We start from the raw sequence: 25,000 nt of genomic DNA, 5'->3' as shown, positions 1-25,000 counted from the left end.
TAGTGTTAAAATAAAGCACTCGCCGCATTTGCAGAAATGAGTTATTGCGCAATACCTCCATTCCCGCGCCGCCATTCAGAATGTATTTAGAGGAGTGACAGGTCAGAGGCGAGTCGACTGGCTGTCGGAGAGCGAAACGTGTTTGTAGATCATCAAATAGGCAGGAAATATGTCCGCGGTTTAATTACTCTGCTAGACATCTCTATAGTGAAAACATCCGAGAAGCATTATTCCAACAAAACATTTGTTTTTAAGTTGTTTTTTCTGTCTCTGCAACACAGAAAGCCTTTATCCCGCCCTTACATTTCACGCAACTAGACAAGGTCGACTGTGATTGGCTACTTTTCATGTCAGTCAAATGACGCTCCAGAATCAATTCTTAAACTTCGGAAACTGATTTTCAGCAGCTTATGACACAATGCACTAAAACAAACACTCTAAGCACAACGTTGTGGTCGTACGCTTCACAAAACAGCCAATGCTGATCACATCGATGGTATATTACACATTAAAGGATTAAAAGTGTTAATGTTTCTTTTATTATTCAGCGATTCCTCCGCGTACCACTAGGAGGAAGCCCACGTACCACTAGTGGTACGCGTACCACAGTTTGAGAACCACTGCTGTAGACTATTAAAAAAAATAGCCTAAAGGAACTAATAGTTTTGCCCTTAAAATGGCGCTTAAAAAAATAAAAACTGCTTTTATTCTAGCCAAAATAAAACAAATAAGACTTTCTCCAGAAGAGAAAATTTTATCAGACATACTGTGAAAATTGTCTTGCTCTGCTAAATATAATTTGGGAAATATTTAAAAAGAGAAAAAAACTCAAAGGGGGGCTAGTAATTCTGACTTGTGTGGCGTGAAAAAGTATTCGCCCCCTTACCAATTTCTTATTTTTTTGCACGGTTGTCTCGATTTAATGTTTCACATCATCAAACAAATATAAGTATTAGCCAAAGATAACACATAAACACAGTTTTGAAATGGAGATTTTTATTATTAAGAAAAAACAAAGCTACATAGCTACAAACCTTAACAAAACAAAGGTTGCTTGCACCTTGTGCAATGCGGAGTTAGTTTACTGTTGGAGTTCTTCCAGTCTCAAGTACCACCTAAACGCAAAGCATCCCTTAGCTCAGTGGCGCAAAAAGGGGGTATGCAGTATATGCAGTGCATAGGGGCGGGCGCCATTGTGCCAAAACTATTTTTGAAATTATCCATATTAAAAGTTTCAAATAATGTATATATTTTTTGTTAAAAAAATTATTTAGCATTTTGTACATGTATAATATTGTATTTTATCAAATTAAAAAAATCATTCCACCCCTCCCCCCATTTTTTATACCATATACATGTTTTTATTAATTTATTATGTATCATATTGATTCATCAGGCCTTTTGGTAACTTCTTAGCTCAAAACTATTTTAATTTTAGCTACAAACAAAATTATAACATTTCAATTAAATCGAACATTTCACACTGTTTGTTTCTGTTTTTTTTTTTTTTACACTAAACATTTGACAGTCTTTTTTATTTCACTTTTAGCAGTTTCAGTCAATTGTTCTTGCAAAGACAGACCTTCTGCCTCAGTCTGAATGTGAGAAGTAGTTGCAATGTTCTTTTGCCCTTTAGGACTCCCATGTCTATCATTTTGTTTTGACAAATGTAGTACAAAAAGTCCAAAAGCAAGGCTAGTCAAGGTGCTATAATCATTTAGTAAGTGAAAATTAAATTGAGAAGAAATTTGGGGTGGTATGAGATGCATTTCTTTGCGACTTAACATGCTTAATGTAATTATACCTTTTACTATACTCCAAACTATTTCAGTTGTGTTCAGAACTGTGAAACTGTATTTTTTTAAGCATATTGATATCTTTATGAAAAAATATCTTTAATTTATTGATGGAAATATTTTTCACATTTTATCGCTTGCCTTTTATAAAATATAGTTGGATTGAAGGGGGGCGCGCAAAAGTTGAGGCGTGTAATCCAGTACAATATGATGACGATTTTTATGTGTTCACTAGCGAATCTGATTAACGCTAGTCCAACATGACGGTAATAGTTTGATCGCAGTGTTCACTGTAATAATGCCACTAATATCTGCATACTCCACATGTCTTAATTCCATTTCTGTTTAGTTCAGTTATGACTTTAGTCGGATTAAAAATGGCTGTTTGAAGCTTATGTAGGCCGACGGTTCAACATTCATGTTTAACTGAATAAACAGTAAACTCAAGTACATCTTAGTGAACATCATTTATTTACATCACCAATTATCAGAGTAGAACAGTTCCTCAAGCAGTTTGTGATGCATTTTGGAAACAGGAGATAAGCCCCTGCTCTAATGCGCCACCTGGCTTGAGAAACCCGTTCTCAAAGACTTGTTATTTGGGTAGCACACATATTCTGAATGCCTTCGGCAGAATTCAAATGAGCCCTTTTAATCTAGATTAATCTAGATTAATTTCAACATTACAGTGAGATTAATCGAGATTAAAAAAATATCTATGCCCACCTATAATTTTGACATTATAATAAAAGCTTTTTATGAATTAAACCCTTAATTTAAAAACTGCATGATGCATTTATTTGACGCATGAATAGTACTTCAATTTGTTTGAGGATGTGAAACATTACAGTGTGACAAACATGCAAAAAAATAAAAAATAAATAAAATATATATATATATATATATATATATATATATATATATATATATATATATATATATATATATATATATATATATATATATATATATCAATAAGGGGCAAACACTTCCTCACACCACTGCATACACACATATAGTTTATTGTTTGTGGTAAATGGGTGATATTTTAAATTTTATTAACATTTTTCACAATATATTATTTTAGGCGTACAAATTTTTGGAGTTTGATCATAAGCTTTTTATTAGATTAGTTCCAGTTTTAGCTTTGGTACTGATCTAACGTATATGCACAAATCTAATATTGTAACGCATCCCATAGAAAATATGTATTTAAAAAGGAGATCTGTGATTTTTAATTACATGACAATGCAAGAATCATGTTAGCTAATGGTTTTGTTCTTGTAACAGTTTTGAATGCAAATGAAGTAACTTAATATCTCTCAAAATCTGCCTGTAATCGGTGGGTTTGTGCTTTTTTTCAGATTAGCCTGCTCGTCTTATAAAGCCACAGTGGCAGTGGACTGCAGGAGGGCGTGTCTCCATTCACACAAACACACCCTGTGTTTATTCAGGGCAGATTTACCCGAGAGGTGTGAAACCACACGTCCAAGGGGGTTCGAGATGGACGAGCAGCTCACTGTGCAGAGCATTTCTCACGGTAAAACGAGAATAAATATGAGAAAATGCACCGCTGTAAAATTATCACTCTACTGTCATCTCATTACAAACCCATGCATCTTCTGGTTATTATTCAGTATTATTGGATTATCTCAGATATTTCACGTCCGTCACTGAAAGTCTACATCAAAAGTAACCCCTTATCTGATGCATAGAAAATAAATATGCAAATTACACGTATGACATGCAGTTCATCTGAAAAGTATTGATATCGCTTCACCTTCTCTACATTTTTTATGTTACAGCCTTTTTCCAAAATTTATTTAATTAATTGATTTCCTTAACATTTTACACACAATCCCCCATAATGACAATGTGGAAAAGGGGTTTTGAAATTGTTGCAAATTTATATATATATATATATATATATATATATATATATATATATATATATATATATATATATATATATATAAAAGCTGTAAAATCACATGTACATCAGTATTTACAGTATTTGCTGTGAAGCTTGAGCTCAGCTACATTCAGTTTCCACTGGTCATTCTTAAAATGTTTCAGCAGCTTCATTGAATTCAATTCAATTCAATTCAGCTTTATTTGTATAGCGCTTTTACAATGTAGATTGTGTCAAAGCAGCTTCACATAAATGGTCATAGTAACTGGAACAGTGTGGTTCAGGTTTTAGTGTTTAAGTTCAGTTCAGTTCAGTTTAGCTCAGTTCAGTGTGATTTAATCATTACTGAGAGTTCAAACACTGAAGAGCAAATTCATCGATGCGTAGCTCCACCAATCCTGAACCATGCGAGGCAGTGGCGACAGCGGAGAGGGAAAAAAAACTTCACCTGATGGGAGTGAAGAAAAAAAACCTTGAGAACCAGACTCAGTTGGGCACGACCATTTTAATTTCTCCGCTGGCCAAAAGTCTTGTGCAGAACTTCATTCGCCGTGAAGTTCACCTGTGGTCAATTCAGCTGATTGGACATGATCTGAAATGGCATACACCTGTCTGTATATGGCCCCAGGGTTGACAATGCATGTCAAAGCACAAACCAAGCATGAAGACAAAGGAATTGTCTGTAGACCTGTGGGCACGAGGCTGGGGAAGGTTACAGAAACATTTCTGCTGCTCTGAAAGTTCCAATGAGCGCAGCGGCCTCCATCATCCATAAGTGGAAGATGTTTGGAACTCTTCCTAGAGCTGGCTGGCCATCTAAGCTGAATGATCAGGGGAGAAGGGCCCTAGTCAGGGAGGTGATCAACAACCCGATGGTCACTCTGTCTGAGCTCCAGTGTTCTTCTGTGTAGAGAGGAGAACCTTGCAGAAGGACAACCATCTGTGCAGCAATCCACCAATCAGGCCGGTATGGTAGAGTGGCCAGACAGAAGACACTCCCCACCTGGAGTTTGCCAAAAGGCGTCTGAAGGACTCTCAGACCAAAAGAAACCAAACTCTTTGGTCTGATGAGACTAAACTTTTTGGAGTGAATGTCAGACTTTACATTTGGAGAAAAACAGGCAGCACTCATCAGTAGGCTAACACCATCCTTACAGTGAAGCATGGTGGAGGCAGCATCATGCTGTGGGGATGTTTTTCAGCAGCAGGAACTGGAAGACTAGTCAGGATAGAGGGAAATATGAATGCAGCAATGTACAGACACATCCTGAATGAAGACCTGCTTCAGAGTGCTCTTGACCTCAGACTGGGGCGACGGTTCATCTTCCAGCAGGACAATGACCCAAAGCACACCGCCAAAATATCAATGGAGTGGCTTCACAACAACTCAGTGAATGCCCTTGAGAGGCCCAGCCAGAGCCCACACCTTAATCCTATAGAACATCTCTGGAGAGATCTGAAAATGGCTGTACACCGTCACTCCCGGATGCACTGTACCTAAATGCACTGAGTTGCTGCCATGTCAGAAGGTTAAGGAGCTGGCTGTCAGGTGCAGTCACAACAACCAGGAGCTGAACATGCTCAAAACAGCTGAGATTATAGTGGACTTCAGGAGTTAAGTGAACATTTAATATAATAATTTAATTTTATGAGCTTGAGATTGGAATGACGAACTTGAACTCTTATAAAAATCTATTTAACTCTATTGTTATGAATAATGAATATTAAATATATACTTTTATTTAAAATCCTTTGCAAACTTGTCAGAGGATTTCATCATTTGGCTGTTATCGTGGAGTGACAATAACTGCAGTCTCAATCTGACAAGTGTCTTACTGTAAATCCCCAGCACTGCAAATGTGTGAACTAATAATAATATTGAGGGGAAACGGGGCTTTCCTGCACAACTACAGCAGGGTTTCCAGAATAAACAGCTTCTATCTTTCCAAGAGCGCCCTTTTGGTTGACATTATACGTTTTTACAAGTGATAAATCATTGCAGTAGCTCTGACGGTAAGCGCAAACAAAAGTTTTTTTAGTAGTCAAATAAAAGGCTTAACACAGACCAAGCTCACTTGATCATGTTGAGTATTTAGCGCCACCTGCTGCTCTCACGCTGCATTGCACTCTTATATTTTTCTTTCAATGTTTTGATCAGTCTTTCATGTGCATAGTTAGTAAATAAATCAGTGCATTTGATTATTTCATGCTGCTTAATGTTGGGAATTACTAACAAATCCAGCCTCTCTCTGGCGTAACATGATGTCAATGCGGCCTTTGTGTGTTTAGGTCACCATGGAGACTTCAAAGCAGCTTCTGGGGCCCCAGTGTGTCTGCAGCCAGGGCCAAAACACTGAGCAAACCGGCCCGCACCGGAGCTGTGTACGTCAGGCTGTCCAAGCATGAATGCAGTTGAAAACCTTGGCATTTTCAGTTCAGCACTGTGAGTACATTATCTTTTTATTTTTGCGTGCAGGATTTGTGTTACTAGTTATATGTTGCTTATGAGTTCTGCTGAAACCTAAATTTAATTAAACCTAAATGCATTTGAATGCTTTAATAGTGTGAGGATGTAAAACAGTTCAGTTTGTGTTAAGTGACATTTAATTAGACTATAGTGGATACACTGACACTTCTTATAGCTTGGTGTTCTTTTACATATGTTTGCGAAGTCACTAGTACTATGGCTATAAAAGGGGGATTTGTCCCTCAAATTAAGTCTAATGTTGCTTGAGAGTTTAGAGGCGCTATTTTTACTGACATACAGACATAAAAGGCATGGATTTATATTGATGTTGGGTGTAATTAGTTAAAAAAAAGTGGTTAATTTGAAACCGTTTTGTTTTGATACATGGCGGGTTTTAATTTTAGTAATTTTTGTCTGACTCTTTGATTTAATTTCTATTGTCTGTGCATTGGGATTTATGTGGACTTTTAGCATTTAGTAAAGTAATTAAGTCACTTACTGATCATATGAGGTGCTTTTCAGATAAAGTCATTAGAACATTTATTTACATGCAATTTTAATTGTGTAATTAGTAGTTAGTTACTTTTTTGAAGTAACTTACTGAGCACTGATTCATGTCTGGAAGCCGGAATACTATCAGTAAGCAAGTAAATATCTACTAAGCACATTGAAGCAACTGTATAAGAACACACTAATACCTTAACACCATATAGCAAACCGCTCACAGCCATACAGAATGCCAAATCAACACCCTAGCAACACACTGACAACCTAGCAACCACTTAGCAATGCACTCACAACCATACAGAATGCCAAATCAACACCCTAGCAACATACTAACAACCTTGCAACTACATAGCAATGCACTCACAACCATACAGAATGCCAAATCAACACCCTAGCAAAACACTGAAAACCTAGCAACCACATGGCAATGCACTCACAACCATACAGAACATTAATATAATAACCTAGAAACACACTAACAACCTAACAACCACATATGCACTCACAGTCATTGAGAATGTCAAATCAGCAACCTAGCAACACACTTGCACCTTAGCAACCACATACCAATGCGCTCGCAATCATAAAAAATGTCAAACCAGCAACCTAGCAACACACTTGCACCTTAGCAACCACATACCAATGCGCTCGCAATTATAAAAAATGCTAAATCAGCAACCTAGCAACACACTTGGACCTTAGCAACCACATAGCAATGCACACATAACTATACAGAATGCCAAATCAACACCCTAGCAACACACTAACATCCTAGCAACCACATAGCAATGCACTCACAACCATACAGAACATTAATCTAACAACCTAGAAACACACTAACAAACTAACAACCACATATGCACTCACAGTCATTGAGAATGTCAAACCATAGCAACACACTTGCACCTTAGCAACCACATACCAATGCGCTCGCAATTATAAAAAATGCTAAATCAGCAACCTAGCAACACACTTGGACCTTAGCAACCACATAGCAATGCCCACATAACTATACAGAATGTCAAATCAGCAACCTAGCAACACACTTGGACCTTAGCAACAACATAGCAATTCACCCACAACCATACACAACATCAAATCAGCAACCTAGCAACACACTAACACCCTAGCAACCACAAAGCAATGTATTCACAACCATAAGTAATGTCAAATCTACACCTTAAGCAACACATTAACACCATAGCAACCACATAGCAATGCACTCACAACCATACAGATTGCCAAATCAACACCCTAGCAACACATTAACAACCTAGCAACCACATAGCAACGCACTCACAACCATACAGAATGCCAAATCAACACCCTAGCAACACACTAACAACATAGCAACCACATAGCAATGCACTTACAACCACAGAGAACATTAATCTAACAACCTAGCAACACACTAACAACCTAACAACCACATATGCACTCACAGTCATAGATAATGTCAAATCAGCAACCTAGCAACACACTTGCACCTTAGCAACCACATAATAACGCACTCACAGCCATACAGAATGTCAAATCAGCAACCTAGCAACACACTTGCACCTTAGCAACCACTTAGCAATGCACTTACAAGAATGAAAATGCTAAATCAGCAACCTAGCAACACACTTGGACCTTAGTAACCACATAACAATGCACACATAACTATACAGAATGTCAAATCAGCAACATAGTAACACACTTGCACCTTAGCAACAACATAGCAGTTCAGCCATATAGAACATTAAATCAGCAACCTAGCAACACACTAACACCCTAGCAACCACAAAGCAATGTATTCACAACCATAAGCAATGTCAAATCAACACTCTAGCAACACACTGACAACCTAGCAACCACATAGCAATGCACTCATAACCATACAGAAAGTCAAATCTACACCCTAAGCAACACACTAACACCATGGCAACCACATAGCACTGCACTCACAACCATACAGAACATTCAACTAACAACCTAGAAACACACTAACACCCTAGCAACCACATATGCACTTACAGTCATACAGAATGTGAAATCAGCAACCTAGAAACACACGAGCACCTTAACAACCACAGAGCAATGGAAGAGGTGGGGGGTTGTGTTTGGAGTGGGGTTGAAGAGTGAAGAGTGGGCTGGAGGGTAGGTGGGGGTTTGGGGGAGTAGGTGGTTGGGTGACGGTTGCTATCAGGGCACTTTTTTTATTTATGAAGGGCACTTATCTGTGCACATGCATGCTACCACCACTAACACCAATGAGTTACCAACCAAACAGAACATCAAAACCACAACCTAGCAACATTGTAACACCCTAGCAACCACATAGCCACGTACTAGCACAGGACAGAACACCAAAGTAACAACCTAGCACCACCAACAAAACCACAGCATATTGATAGTGTGTTTCAGTGCACATTCATGCTATAACAAGCGAGATTATCTTGTTGCATAACTTGCTGTGTGTGTTAAAGTGCTCAACTGGTTGAATAGTGATGTTGTGTCTCTCTCTCTAACAGAAGATGTTTGCTCTGTCTGAGCTGTGGTCGGGTGGCGAGCGTCAGGGCAGCTATAAGCTCCTAAAGCCATGGTGGGAGGTCTTCATGGACTACCTGCTAGTGCTAATGCTAATGGTGTCCATCCTCGCCGGGACTCTCCTGCTGTCCCGGGACGGAGTAGTGTGTGTTCCTGTGCACTCGTTCCCCACTAACCACACCTCCACCATTGATCCCATCCCTGAAACTGCCTTTACAAGCACATCCGCAAGGGGGCGACGTACCAACCTGGACTTCCAGCAGTACAGCTACATTAGCCAGGTTTGCTATCATGAAGCGCTGCCCTGGTACTCGCGCTTCCTACCGTACGTCACGCTGCTCCATACACTGGTTCTGCTGGCCAGCGGCTGCTTCTGGTTCCACTTCCCGCTCACTTCCGCTCGTATCGAGCACTTCCTGTCACTTCTTGCCAAATGTTGTGAATCGCCATGGACGACCAGGGCGCTGTCGCATACCGCCAAACTGGACACTCGCTTCTCCGAGGCGGAGCCAGTGGTGCAACCTAAAGCTCAGGTAGGCTCATGCCTTTATCGATTTGTTGCAGCTTGTGTTGACAAATCCACTAGAGGACGCTGTGTACATTTTTGTAAATCTCAAATGCGTTACTGGGCTACCCCTGCTGAAAAATCCAGCTTAAACCAGCCTAGGCTGGTTGGCTGATTTTAGCTGGTTGACCAGGCTGGTTTTAGAGGGGTTTTGGCCATTTCCAGGCTGGTTTCCAGCTATTTCCAGCCTGGTCTTAGCTGGGTAGGCTGGAAAATGACCAGCCAAATCCAGCTAAAACCAGCTTGACCAGCCTGGTTTAAGCTGGATATAGCTGGTTTTGGCTGGACTCCCAGCTTGGCTAGGCTGGTCAAGCTGGTTTTAACTGGTCATCTCCCAGCCTGACCAGCTAAGACCAGGCTGGAAATGGCTGGAAACCAGCCTGGAAGTGGCCAAAACCCCTCTAAAACCAGCCTGGTCGACCAGCTAAAACCAGCCAACCAGCCTAGGCTGGTTTAGGCTGGATTTTTCAGCAGGGTGCGATTTCTCATACATGCAATTGGCACATCCTATCACATAAATAGACTGACTTGCATCCTTCCTTAAACCCAACCAATAGTGTTTTCAAATGCAAACAAGAAGAGAAAAGTGCATAGCCGCTGTGTAGTTTTACCACATTCACATTGCTTTTTTACCTGATTTCTATCACTATCAAGTACGGCTCATTCTGAAAATTTAGCCCTATATCCGTTTCTGGAGATCGCAAATTATGTAGCCAGAAGTACGTAGATATGGCTGCATTTTGTTTTTAAAATAAACGGTATGTGGTGGTCTGATGCTGTTCCTTTTCGCACTTACCAGTTTGTCCAGTTAGCTCACCATGTACGTTGGTGGACTTGAGACGCAGAGAGGAGGTGACAATGGGGTTCAAGTCCGGCAAAGAACGGTTCCAGAAAGTAGGACAAAAACAAAATCCAAAAAATAAAATAGACAAGTTAATAACATGGTGAGAATGTGGTCAAATCTGAAAACGTGTTAAAAATCAGGCGATGGCTTTTCTTTTTCTGGATTGCTTTTTCAAATTTTCTGTTGGGTTTAGGGAAGTGGGTGGTCGGGTCAATCTGTGCTTTCGAAAATACTATTGGTTGGTTTTAGGGAAGAAGGAGGGTGGCTCAGTCGATCGGTCAGTCAGTCAGTCAGTCAGTCAGTCAGTCAGTCGACAGCAACCTCTGGTGCATTTACGTGAGAACAGCAGGCGCGAATGGCACTCGCGAGAGAAATTTGAGATCTCAAAAGGTGTACACAGCGGCCTCTGGTGGATTCGCGAAAACCTAGCTGCTAGGACGTATTTAACAGTCATCAGAAATGTATATAGAGCCTGGGTTGTATTTTTGTGGCGTTCAGTTGTCAAGTTGTCATTTTAATACTGCCCCATTGTGTTTGTTTTACCCAGAAACTAGTCATAGATAATTAATTAATTAATTAATTAATTTTTAATTAATTAATTAATTAAATTTTTGAGGTTTTGTAAAAATGTAGCCTCGGGAACATATTTCCAGTATAATGTTGTGAAATGTGTTGGTCAAAGTTGATATAAGCTGCAAAAAAGATTACTTTAACAGGTATAATATCCTTAAAATACGTATTGCTTTATTGTGTATATTTAAATACATTCCCTTTCCGTAAGGAATCTGTAATTGTAAATTTGTTTCGGGACTTAAAAGTGTTTTGCGTTTTCTAAAATGTAAATTTTTATTCTCCTTGGTAAAATAGTATTTCCTGTGTAATTGTGTCTCATGACACGTAAAAATGTTTTCCAAAATATAAATTTGTCGCGAGCTTTGTAAAAGTGTTTCACAATTTTTAATATTGTTTTGCACTTCCTGGCAAACTTTAAAGAATAAATAATACTTCACTGTATTTTGACGTGTTCACTATACTAATATTGTGCATGTTCATTATTTCAATATATTGAATTGTTGAATATGTCTAGGTAGCTTCATCGTACAAAATGCGCAAGTCGAGTTTGGACTCGGGAACGGACAGCCCTCTGCTGGCAGGAATTGACACTGCATCCACAACCACACAGCCGTCTCCATGTCCCTCCACAGTGTCCCATTGCTCAGCGTTCTCCACTCGCTCACTCACAGAGCCTGTCCATGCGGTGCAAGTCAGTCCGGATCGCTCCAGACCAGGCGCCACGCTGGACCGCAGTGACAGAGAGCAGGCCAGAGCGCTGTTTGAGAGAGTGCGCAGGTTTCGAGCTCACTGCGAGAGTTCAGATGTCATCTATAAGGTAACAAATTAAATTAATTTAATACATTTTATTACTCTCAATTTTGAATAAATATTCTCATTAAAGAGTTTGTAGTGTGTATGTTTTACCTCTTTGTCGCCATCTCTGTTTGAAATGTGCAGTTGCAGCTAATTGTGGAAGTATATTTTTTAAAGTTGGCATCAAATAAAAAAAAATTTTGTATGTATATAGTAGTGCTTGTTATAATGGATGTATACGTTTTTCTTGGGGTGAAGGGGGGGGAGATATCAGTCTTTTAGGGTGTGGCTATCAGTGCTTTAGGGCAGGGGCTATCAGTATTATAGGTCAGGGCTGTACGTTCTTTAGGGCAGGACGATTAGTCCTTTAAGGCAGATCTATCAGTTCTTTAGGGTGGGGCTATCAGTTGTTTAGGTTGGGGCTGTCAGACTTTTAGGGCAGGACTGTGAGTCCTTTAGGGTGATGCTATCAGACCTTTAAAGCATGGCTATTATTCCTTTAGGGTGGGGCTATCAGTCATTTAGGGTGGGGCTATCAGTCCTTTAGGGTGTGGCTATCAGTCATATTGGTCAGGGCTGTTAGTCTTTTAGGGCAGGGCTATCAGTCCTTTAGGGCGGATTTATCAGTTCTTTAGGGTGGGCCTATCAGTCGTTTAGGTCGAGACTGTCAGTCCTTTAGGGTGTGGCTATCAATCCTTAAGGCGGATCTATTCATCTTTAGGCTGGGGCTATGAGATGTTTAAGTTGGGGCTGTCAATTCTTTAGGGCGAGGCTGTCAGTCCTTTAGGGTGGAGCTATCAGTCAATTAGGTTGTAACTTTCAATCCTTTAGGGCGGGGCTATCAGTTGTTTAGTTAGGGGCTGCTAGTCCTTAAGGGTGGGGCAATCAGTCGTTTAGGGCGTGTTTATCAGTCCTTTAGGGCAGGGCTATCAGCTGTTTACGTCAGGGCTGTCATTGCTTTAGGGCGGGGCTATCAATTGTTTAAATTGCGGCTGTCAGTCATTTAGGGCGGGGGCTATCAGTCGTATAGGTCAGGGCTGTCAGTCCTTCAGGGCAGGACTATCAGTCCTTTAGGGTGGATCTATCAGTCCTTTAGGGTGGATCTATCAGTCATTTAGGGTGGGGCTATAAGTCCTTTAGGGCAGGGTAATCAGTTGTTTAGGTCGGGGCTGTCAGTCATTTAGGGTGTGGCTATCAATCATTTAGAGCTGAGCCATCACTTTTTTAGGTTGGGGCTATCAGTCCTGTGGGTGGAGTTATCAGTCATTTTTGATGAGGCTTTTAGTCAGTTAGGGCAGCAGTATTAGTCAGTTAGGGTAGGGCTATCAGTGTATGTCTCATTTCTGGCCTGCTTTCGTCCATTTGCCCCAATCTCCCACTCAGCTAATCAGGGTAAAGTCTAGATCGGATATGCGGCCGGCCGGAAGTGTGATATGCACATTAATAAAGCAGCATTTTTTTATGACACTGTATAACAATAATTAATATTTTTACAGTATTGTGATGGTTGGGTTTAGGGTTGGGTTGGGGGAAGGCGTTAAAAAATACATTTTGTTGGGTAATTTAATAGATAAGATAACTAATATTCGGTACAACAACTGTTTTTACATTACTGTGACGGTTGGGTTTAGGGTTGGGGTGGGGGTAGACGTTATTAAAATACAACAAATATGAAATTTAATAAATAATATAAATATTTCTGGTTAACTTCCGGCCGCAAACGTATCCGCTCTAGCAACAACCGCTAATCAGTTACCAAAAAACTAAATCATGCACTGTCCTCCCCTTTTATTTCTCAGTTCTGGACCATTTCAATTGGATGTACGTCACAATGTGGGACAAAGAGACCATCTTAACTTTTTTTTTGCTGACTTTAAAGGTGGAGTGGCTCCTCATCAAGGATTTATCTCTTGTTTTGCTGTGTTTGTGTGGAATTAGAAAAGGGAATTTAGAGCACACTAGTTTATAGATACATTAACTAATATATTAACTTTATTTTAATTTACAGGACCTTTAATATAGCATTGGGAAAAAGTGTTCCCATAACAGTCCCTTATTTTTAGAATAACTTTCGATTTCTGTTAGGAGAACTTTCCAAAACAAATTAATTAAATATCAAAACACTGCAAGAACGTTCTGGAAACTAAATCCTAACATTTCCACAACTAAGAATTGGTAATTTAACATTTTTAGGGTGTCAAAAACAGTTTTTCTCAAGTGACTGATTTTTTCTCGTTGTCAAAAATTGTGTAAGCCGGGGTAATGCCGAGTTCAGACTGTATGATTTTCAGAGTAGTCGTGTCACGGATGTTTTCACACTGCATGACTATCTGGGCTAGCGTTTCGTCGCTGCTTTGTTTACACTGCAAGATGGATCGGCAACAGGGACTTTCACATTGCATGACTTTACTATAGGAAGAATCGCCGACAACTTCATCCAAACTACGTCTCACAGCCAAAAACAAGTCGTATATCTTTTGTTATTAACTACATAACGAGAAAGAAACCTTTAATGGGGTAGAACATGTTCATATTTGCTCACCTGGGTTTAAAGGGAATTAGCCATTTCTCCTCAACGTTGATAATAAACGAATTTCTTTCTGTATGAAACGTCAAACAGACACGGTTGCTCCTGAGTCCTGTCAAACCTCCACTAGTTTTTCCTCCATTTCGTGGGTCCAAATAAACCTAAAAGGAGCTCTTTTAACTTCTCCCCCAGCCTCCCGCTGGCTTGCAGCAGGTATACACACACACACACACTCGCAAGTGAATGCCGCTCTCTCATTGGCTGTAGGCGATCGCTGATGTTATTTTCAGTCAAAACTCATTTCACACGGCATGATTTGAATCGCCGACAGCTCCAGATATTCAGCACGCCAAATATCTCACAGGCATTGACGACTCATCGGCGATTCTCTCAGATCGCGTCTTTGATAGTTAATACTGTGTGATTGACACTCACGTGCACGAGCAGCGATTTGCCTGTGATTTCAGGCATTTGTTGGCGATTTCTCAAAACCTGTCGGTGAGCCAAAATCGGGGCTTAAATCACACAGTCTGAACTAGGCATTAGAGTGTACCATGGGACTAAAGTCATAAAGGACTATTAAAAATGGCACAGAACGAGTCCAGTTCACCCAAATCCTGTCATCTCTTCCTGTAGGTGTACACGGCGCAGACGGTGTTCAAAGTGCTGAAGTTTGTGCTGATCGTGAGCTACACCACTCCTCTGCTGAGCTGCATCTCCTTCAGTCACGTCTGCCGGCCGCACTCGGACGCTCTGATCGGCTACAGTGAGTTCCAGTGCAGTCACCCGCTGTCCTCTGTCCTGCGGCAGCTCATGCAGGCCTACGTCTCGCTGCTCTTTCTGTTCGGCCTGCTGGCCATCTACGCACTCTTCTGGATCTTACACAAGTACGGCTGACCTCAGAACAGAGGATTGTGTAGTGTGTAGTCCAGCGGTGACCAACTCTGTTCATGGAGATCTACCTCCCTGCAGAGTTCAGCCCATATGCAACCCATATCAGACCCAATGGTCTATGTGCACAGCCACCGATAAACCTCTGGTGAACAGTTAATGTGACTATTTTTTATTTCATAAGGTTTCTATTATGGCATCGATGTTGTAATGTAATTAAAACACCATCAGTTAAACAGACTTAAGCATTCATTTAGTTGTTCAAGCATAAAACGAGATGAAAGACCATGTCAATGCTAGCGCCGTCAGTAGCATCAGGCGAGGGCAGAAACTCCATTGAAAATACTGCGGTAGAATCCATTTTCATATTTGAAAGACAAGGCGCGGAACAACTTTTAAAGAAGTTTAATGGAGTGCTTCTTGTCTAAATATTAATCAGGCAGTGAAGATCACTTACTTTTAAAGAAATCAGATCTTAAGCATTGTGATTTTATAATGGCAAGACAGTTGGCCAGAAGCGATTGGGCTGGCTGACTGTAAATTAAAAGTCTGTGTGGATATACTCTATTATCAAGTGCTGTACAGCTCCTAATTAATTGATTCAGGTGTGTTTGGTCAGGGTTGGAGCTGAACTCTGCAGGAAGGTGCATCTCCAAGAACAGGGTTGAGCAGCGCTGCTGTAGTCTGTAGTCTCCATGAGTAGTGATGGGTTGTTCATGAACGATTCGTTCATTTTGAACGAATCTTCAATATGACTCGGGAACTACGAGTCCTCTCAGGGAGTGATTCGTTCATCCGCGCGTGCGCACATTTGTGCAGGTAGTATCGTTAATTTCAAGTCTTCATCACATTGGCAGAAGCCTATCATATGCGTTTAGAGCCAGAAAAAGAATTAAACCGCTCACCTCTCAAGTCCTCTATCGGGTCTGTGTCACTCGTTCCTCACGGGCCAATCATACACGTTTAGAGCCGGAAAAAGAATTGAAGAGCTCCTCTCTCTACTCCTCTGGTTTGAGTCATTCTGTCACGTAAACAACGAACGGTCATGGCTCCTATCGGCTCAGACTGTGCATTGATTAAGATTATATGTGACTGTCAGTGTATCGTGAATGAACCCCTGACATTTGAAGATATGAAGAGGTGAGCTGAGCAAAGAGACAACAATGCCTTCATAGACAAAAGAGCAGGTCAACATTGAATTATTATTTTCTCCTTCTTATAGTTTTCTATTTATGACTTATTTGTCATGTGATCAACCTTTTGGGCTAGCTGTAGATGTGTTTGGAAGCAATTCGTAACATTTTAATAATATTTTGGCAAATTGAACCAAATGAACGAAATGACTCGAAAAAAGATTCGTTCATCTTGAAGAACGAGACTCAAAGATCCGAGTCAGTAAAATGATCCGAACTTTCCATCACTATCCATGAGTGAGTATTAAGTGATCCTGCTGAGTGTAATAAAGACCTTCAAGCGAAATTCAAGAACAAACTTTTTTGTTTAAGAGCAATAAGAAACTGTAAAAGGCCTAATTACAAATACTCAAACTACTGTAATTGAGTAGTTTTTTCTCAGGAATTATAAATTACTTAGTTTTAAATATGTGTACTTTAACTTTCCCTTGAGTACATCTTTAGTGTTGTATCCAGTGTTGCCAACTTAGCGACTTTTCAGACCCCCCTAGGGACAAATTTTCAGAAAAGCGATTAGCGACAAATCTAGCAACTTTTTAGTTTGTTACTGGAGATTTTTATAGAGTATGGTTTGTCCATACTGTACCGTCCCTACTCTTCTCAACGAGCTGCGGGTGATGCTGTCGGCCCCTCCCCCGCCTCAGAGCACTCCCTGCTGAAAAATCCAGCTTAAACCAGCCTAGGCTGGTTGGCTGGTTTTAGCTGGTCGACCAGGCTGGTTTTAGAGGGGTTTTGACCACTTCCAGGCTGGTTTCCAGCCATTTTCAGCCTGGTCTTAGCTGGTCAGGCTGGAAAATGGCTGGAAACCAGCCTGGAAGTGGCCAAAACCCCTCTAAAACCAGCCTGGTCCACCAGCTAAAACCAGCCAACCAGCCTAGGCTGGTTAAAGCTGGATTTTTCAGCAGGGCTGACAGGCGGCCCAGTCCTCCTCGTACAGCAGCCTCTCCCACCTGCAGCCTGACAGCAGATCACCCCTCTGCGTACCGACGGCAAATGATTTAGCACCGGCAGTGTTAAGGTATTCCCCTTGTACAGTTAAACCGATCTGCTTCTCCTTCATTTGAACAATTTAATTTGACCGTTTATTATTTTCTTGTTCACAATCACAGATATTTTAGAGACAATTTCAGAACTTGTCTGAGTTTATTACGTCTGAGAGATTACTGCAAACTCACTACACATCTATACTGATATACTGTATTCAAACAGCAATACATTTAGACATGCTTGTATAAAGCGTAGAGCAAATATAAATACCTCTTTTATTGACTAAAGTGCTGTTAAACAAACAGAACTGGGGGATGACGTCAGTAATATGCAAATAAACACATGATGTAATCTAGCGACTTTTCGGGAAACGGCTTACCGCCTTTTTGTTAAAAATAGTTGGCAACAGTGGTTGCATCACTACTTTTACTTCACTGCTTTCCTTCAACCTGCAGTGATTACTTATTTTTTCCTGTCTGTGGGGATTACAAAAATCAGTCCTGTGTATTCTGGCCAATCAAATCCCACATAGAAGGTAAACGATGTGGGATTTGACGAACTACCTCAAGACATTGGCGCTTTATAAATGCAGCAAACTGTTTGGAAGCATTAAATGTGTCCAAGAAGACGTCCAGAATCTTTATACGCATTGACCCAGAGACTGTTTAGATGCAAGTCACGTCATGGGGGTGTTGCATTTTGTTTGGAAATGAAAATTGGGTTCAATGTCCAAACTGAAATCACCGATAGGGACAAGCTGCGGTCAATCATATCATGTGCTCCTCTCGAAAGAAGCTTATGAAACTTCACTTCATGCTCCTCTCCTCATCATAGATGAATGTAATATTTTGCTGTGTTTGTGTGAAATTAAGTAATTATAAATAAGAATAAGATTTTATTTAATTTTTTTTACCAGAGAGCATAATCTTCGCAACATGTCTGACAGTACACTGTTTTAGAACATTCAGACTCCCCCGTGCTACAGAATGTGGAGTTGTAGATGCATCATGTTGATTTTTGTAAATGATTTCCACATGAATATATATATATATATATATATATATATATATATATATATATATATATATATATATATATGTGTGTGTGTGTGTGTGTAACGTCGGGGAGTGACACAAACAACTGGAGTTTGGATCCACAATGCAGGTTTATTCGTCGTCAGGCAAGCAAAGGTCAACAGGTATAAACAGATATGTGTAGGCAGTCCAGAATCGTTATCGGTAACAAGCAAGAAGTCAAAAAGGCAGGCGGCAGGCAGTGAGAACAAGAATACAAGGCTTGGTAAAACACGGGGAAACAAGACGAGGAAAAACGTGTTCTAATGTCATCTACAGATAAACAAGACCCAGCAAAAGTCAGTGCTTCTGTGCTGTTTATGTAGTGCAGTAATCAGTCTAGAAGCAGCATCAGCTGTGGGAGTCTAATCAGTGGAGACTTGGAGCAGGTGTGTGTGTGTGTGGCATGACTGAATATGTAGTCCATTTAGAAGCAGATTTGTAGTACTATGTGTGTGTGAGTGTTTACCAGCGACCTCTGGTGGTTAGATCACTGGTGATCGTAAATATATATGCATCCGAAACCGCATACTTCCATACTATATTGTGCACTACAATCAGTATGCAAACTGAGCAGTACATCGGATTTCATAGAATTCGAAAATTAGTATGCGAGAAGTACCTGGATGACTTACTACATCCGGCGAGATTCTGAAGTGCGCATCCCATGCACGCTGCGCTATCCCATAATGCATAATGAGAGAATTCATGAATGGGAGTAAAGTGATGCAACTGATGCAGGTAGGTCACGTGACCATGACAAAATGGCGGATGTAGTACTTCCGAATTCCATTCATACTGCTCCCATTCATACATAGAACGTACTTTTCCAATGGCAGAGTAGTAGGTTTAAATTCAAATGCAATACCTACTGAGTAGGCGGTTTCGGACGCAGCCCATGTATTACTACAGCTTTTAAAGTAAGGGTGACGCCATCTTGAAATATCACTCTGTCTGAAGTCAAGGGTTGGTTCCGTTCCCTGAGGTGAACAGATACAGTAGAAATAATAAACCAAACATGGAGACTGGAAAGCCTAATTTAACCCACGACCTATCAACATGTGTGTATGATTTCTCAGGTCTTTAAGGCAGTACTCGTTCCAGACTCTCCGTGAGAAAGGCTCAATGCTGGACGCTCCAGACCTCCACAATGACCTGGCGTTCCTCCTTCACATGGCGGATCAGTATGACCCTCTGCTGGCACAGCGTCTGTCCGTGTTCCTGTCACCGGTCAGCGAGACGCGGCTGCTGCAGGAGAGCGTGGAGCGACGCTGGGGAGCCGAACGCCTGCGTGCCATCACCTCTTCTGACCAGCAGGGGCGCTCTGTCTTGCAGCTGGTGGCTCTCCCTCACCTGCCGCCCGCGCTCTTCTCCTTCAGCACGCTGCAGGTGCTCAAGCTGGAGCTCATAGCAGACGCCAAACTCACTGCCCAGATTACCAACATGAGCGCGCTCAGGTGGGGATTTAAAGGGGACCTGTTTTATTACAAGATGTAAAATAAGTCTTGGATGTCGCTAGAGTGTATGTGTGTGTGTGTGTGTGTGTGTGTGTGTGTGTGTGTGTGTGTGTGTGTGTGTATGACGTTTCAGCTCAAACTAACAGACAAATAATGCTTTACAATTGTCTGAAACTGACTTTTTAGGCTTTAATCTCGTTCCTCCAGAGAGCTTCACCTTTACCACTGCTCTGCATCCGTGGATCCTGGAGCGCTGCAGTTTCTTCAGGAGCATCTAGAGGTCCTGCATCTCACCTTCACCACTGCTTCAGAGATCCCGGGCTGGGTTTACTCTCTGCGGGGCCTTCAGGAGCTCCAGCTGACGGGGCGGCTGGGCAGCGAGGGCGGGATGGGGCGCGGATGGACCCTCGGAAGTCTCCGACAGCTGCGGCACCTCCGCGTCCTGGTGCTGCGCGGGACACTGCAGAAAGTTCCAGCAGAACTGAGCGAACTGGCCGGGAGTCTGCTGAAACTCGAGATCCATAATGAAGGCACCAGATTACTGGTTCTTACAGGTAGGGATGTGAACATACATTGATCTCACAGTTTGGTTAGATTATGGTGGTTAGGTTATGGTGGTGTTATTAAACCGATATTGAACAAATAACATTGGAAAACCATTAGTATATTATAACCAGTTATGGCATGTTATTAAACCAATATCGAACAAATGATATGAGAATACCATTGGTGCGTTATAATGGGTTATGGTGTGTTATTAAACCGATATCGAACTAATGACATCAGGAAACCATCAGTGCATTATAATGGGTTTTTATGGGGTGTTATTAAACCGATATTGAATAGAAAATACAATAAAGAAACCAATGGCATATTATAATGGGTTATGGTGGTGTTAATAAATCAATATCGAACAAATGACATCAGAAAGACCATCAGAACAATGGGTACATTATAACCGGTTATGGCATGTTATTAAATCGATATAGAACAAATGACATCAGGAGACCATCTGTATATTAGAATTGCTTATAGTGGTGTTATAAAACTGATATCAAACAAATGAATCCTGAAAAACCATCTGAACCATTGGTACATTTTAACAGGTTATATCATGTTATTAAACTGATATCGAACAAATGACATCAGGAGACCATCGGTACATTAGAATTGCTTATAGCGGTGTTAATAAACCATTATCGAACTAATGACATTAGAAAAACCATTAGTGCATTATAATGGCTTATGGTTGTGTTATTAAACCGATATCGAACAAATGACATCAGGAAACTATCGGTATATTATAATGATTTTTGGTGGTGTTATTAAACCGATATGAACAAATTACATCAGGAAACTCTCAGTATTTTATAATGGTTCATGGTGGTGTTATTAAACCGATTTCAAACAAATGACATCAAGAAACTATCAGAACCATTGGTACATTATAATCAGTTATGGAATGTTATTAAACTGATATTGAACAAATAACATCAGGAAACCATCAATACATTATCATGGTTATTGTAGTGTTTTTAAACCGATATCAAAAAACTGACATCAGAAAACCATTGGAATATTATAATTGTTTATAGTGGTGTTATTAAACCGATATTGAACAAATTAGATCAGGAAACGATCGGTAAATTATAATTGCTTATTGTGGTGTTATTAAACTGATAACAAACAAATGACATCAGAAAAACCATCAGAACCATTGGTACATTATAACCGGTTATGGCATGTTAATAAACCGATATGGAACACATGACATCAGGAGACCATCTGTATATTATAATGGATTTTGGTGGCGTTTTTAAACCGATATCGAACAAATGACATCAGAAAACCATCTGTATATTATAATGATATATGGTGGTGTCATTAAACCGATATCGAACAAATGACATCAGAAAACCATCGGAATATTATAATTGTTAATGGTGGTGTTATTTAACCGATATTGAACAAATTAGATCAGGAAATGATCGGTAAATTATAATTTCTTATGGTGGTGTTATTAAACTGATAACGAACAAATGACATCAGAAAAACCATCAGAACCATTGGTACATTATAACCGGTTATGGCATGTTATTAAACCAATATGGAACAACACATGACATCAGGAGACCATCTGTATGTTATAATGGGTTATGGTGGTGTTATTAAACTGATATCGAACAAATGACATCAGAAAAACCATCAAAGCCATTGGTACATATAACAGGTTATGGCATGTTATTAAACCGATATTGAACAAATGACATCAGGAGACCATCTGTATATTATAATGGATTTTGGTGGGGTTTTTAAACCGATATCGAACAAATGACATCAGGAAACCTTCGGTATATTATAATAATTTAGGGTGGTATTATTAAACCGATATCAAACAAACTACATCAGGAAAGCATCGGCATATTATAATGATTTATGGTGATGTCATTAAACCGATATCGAACAAATGACATCAGAAAACCATCAGAATATTATAATTGTTTATGGTGGTGTTATTAATCCGATATTGAACAAATTAGATCAGGAAACGATCGGTAAATTATAATTGCTTATGGTGGTGTTATTAAACTGATAACGAACAAATGACATCAGAAAAACCATCAGAACCATTGGTACATTATAACCGGTTATGGCATGTTATTAAACCGATGTGGAACAAATGACATCAGGAGACCATCTGTATATTATAATGGATTTTGGTGGCGTTTTTAAACCGATATCGAACAAATGACATCAATAAACCATCGGTATATTATAATGATTTATGGTGGTGTCATTAAACCGATATCGAACAAACTACATCAGGAAAGCATCGGCATATTATAATGATATATGGTGGTGTTATTAAACTGATATCGAACAAATGACATCAGAAAACCATCAGAATATTATAATTGTTTATGGTGGTGTTATTAAACCGATATTGAACAAATTAGATCAGGAAACGATCGGTAAATTATAATTGCTTATGGTGGTGTTATTAAACTGATAACGAACAAATGACATCAGAAAAACCATCAGAACCATTGGAACATTATAACCGGTTATGGCATGTTATTAAACCGATGTGGAACAAATGACATCAGGAGACCATCTGTATATTATAATGGATTTTGGTGGCGTTTTTAAACCGATATCGAACTAATGACATCAATAAACCATCGGTATATTATAATGATTTATGGTGGTGTCATTAAACCGATATCGAACAAACTACATCAGGAAAGCATCGGCATATTATAATGATATATGGTGGTGTTATTAAACCGATATCGAACAAATGACATCAGAAAACCATCAGAATATTATAATTGTTTATGGTGGTGTTATTAAACCGATATTGAACAAATTAGATCAGGAAACGATCAGTAAATTATAACTGCTTATTGTGGTGTTATTAAACTGATATCGAACAAATGACATCAGAAAAACCATCAGAACCATTGGTACATATAACAGGTTATGGCATGTTATTAAACTGATATTGAACAAATGACATCAGGAGACCATCTGTATATTATAATGGATTTTGGTGGTGTTTTTAAACTGATATCAATCAAATAGCATCAGGAAACCATCGGTATATTATAATGATTTATGGTGGTATTATTAAACCGATATCAAACAAACTACATCAGGAAAGCATCGGCATATTATAATGATTTATGGTGGTGTTATTAAACCGATATTGAACAAATTAGATCAGGAAACGATCGGTAAATTATAATTGCTTATGGTGGTGTTATTAAACTGATAACGAACAAATGACATCAGAAAAACCCTCAGAACCATTGGTACAAATAACAGGTTATGGCATGTTATTAAACCGATATTGAACAAATTACATCAGGAAAGCATCGGTATATTATAATTGCTTATGGTGGTGTTATTAAACTGATATCGAACAAATGACATCAGAAAAACCATCAGAACCATTGGTACAAATAACAGGTTATGGCATGTTATTAAACCGATATTGAACAAATTACATCAGGAAAGCATCGGTATATTATAATGATTTATGGTGGTGTTATTAAACCGATATCGAACAAATGAAATCAAGAACCATCAGTATATTATAATGGGTTACGGTGGTGTTATTAAACCGATATTGAACAAAAGACATCAGGAAAGCATCGGTATATTATAATGATTTATGGTGGTGTTATTAAACCGATATCGAACAAATGAAATCAAGAAACCATCAGTATATTATAATGGGTTATGGTGGTGTTATTAAACCGATATTGAACAAAAGACATCAGGAAACTATCGGTACATTAGAATTGCTTATGGTGGTGTTAATAAACCAATATCGAACAAATGATATTAGAAAAACCATTAATACATTATAATGGCTTATGGTGGTGTTATTACACCGATATCGAACAAATGACATCAAGAAACAATCAGTATATTATGATTTATGGTGGTGTTATTAAACCGATATTGAACAAATGACATCAGGAAACTATCGGTATATTATGATTTATAATGGTGTTTTTAAACCGATATCAAACAAATAACATCCGAAAAGCATCAGTACATTAAAATGGGTTATGGTGGTGTTTTTAAACCGATATTGAATAAATGACATCAGAAAACCATTTGTATATTATAATAAGTTATGGCGTGTTATTAAACCAATATCAACTCATATAATTGATTACTCCTCTTCTCCAGGTCTGAGGCGTGTGCCAGGGCTGACGGAGCTGCATCTGCAGGGCTGTCAGCTGGAGCGTCTACCATCAGCTCTGCTGGCTCTCTCCGGCCTGCGCTCTCTGGATCTCCAGCACAACAGCCTGCGTACGTTAGAGGAGCTGCTTGGTCTGCAGCATCTGCGCCGCCTGTCCTGCCTCAGAC

General features: G+C 39.7%; 2 protein-coding genes across 3 annotated transcripts in view; both read left to right on the top strand.

The window, feature by feature from the left end:
* Nucleotides 1-25,000, top strand: part of engl (endoglin, like) — a 449,904-nt gene that overhangs the window by 77,018 nt on the left and 347,886 nt on the right. The gene's annotated exons all lie outside the window — the stretch shown is intronic.
* Nucleotides 6,025-25,000, top strand: part of si:ch211-106h11.1 — a 20,963-nt gene continuing 1,987 nt past the window's right edge. Inside the window, exons 1-7 of the mRNA XM_087243563.1 lie at nt 6,025-6,151; nt 9,196-9,744; nt 11,708-12,010; nt 15,152-15,402; nt 19,739-20,116; nt 20,324-20,670; nt 24,821-25,000. The exon at nt 24,821-25,000 is cut by the window's right edge and continues 1,704 nt beyond it. Of these exons, the coding sequence (XP_087099689.1) occupies nt 9,199-9,744; nt 11,708-12,010; nt 15,152-15,402; nt 19,739-20,116; nt 20,324-20,670; nt 24,821-25,000 (2,005 nt within the window). The 5' untranslated portion in view covers nt 6,025-6,151; nt 9,196-9,198. The remainder of the gene's footprint in view (nt 6,152-9,195; nt 9,745-11,707; nt 12,011-15,151; nt 15,403-19,738; nt 20,117-20,323; nt 20,671-24,820) is intronic.

Source organism: Danio rerio, chromosome 3 (genome assembly GCF_052040795.2).
Source record: "Danio rerio strain M-AB ecotype USA chromosome 3, GRCz13ab, whole genome shotgun sequence".
Lineage (NCBI taxonomy): Eukaryota > Metazoa > Chordata > Actinopteri > Cypriniformes > Danionidae > Danio > Danio rerio.
This window is presented reverse-complemented; position numbering and strand designations above follow the sequence as displayed.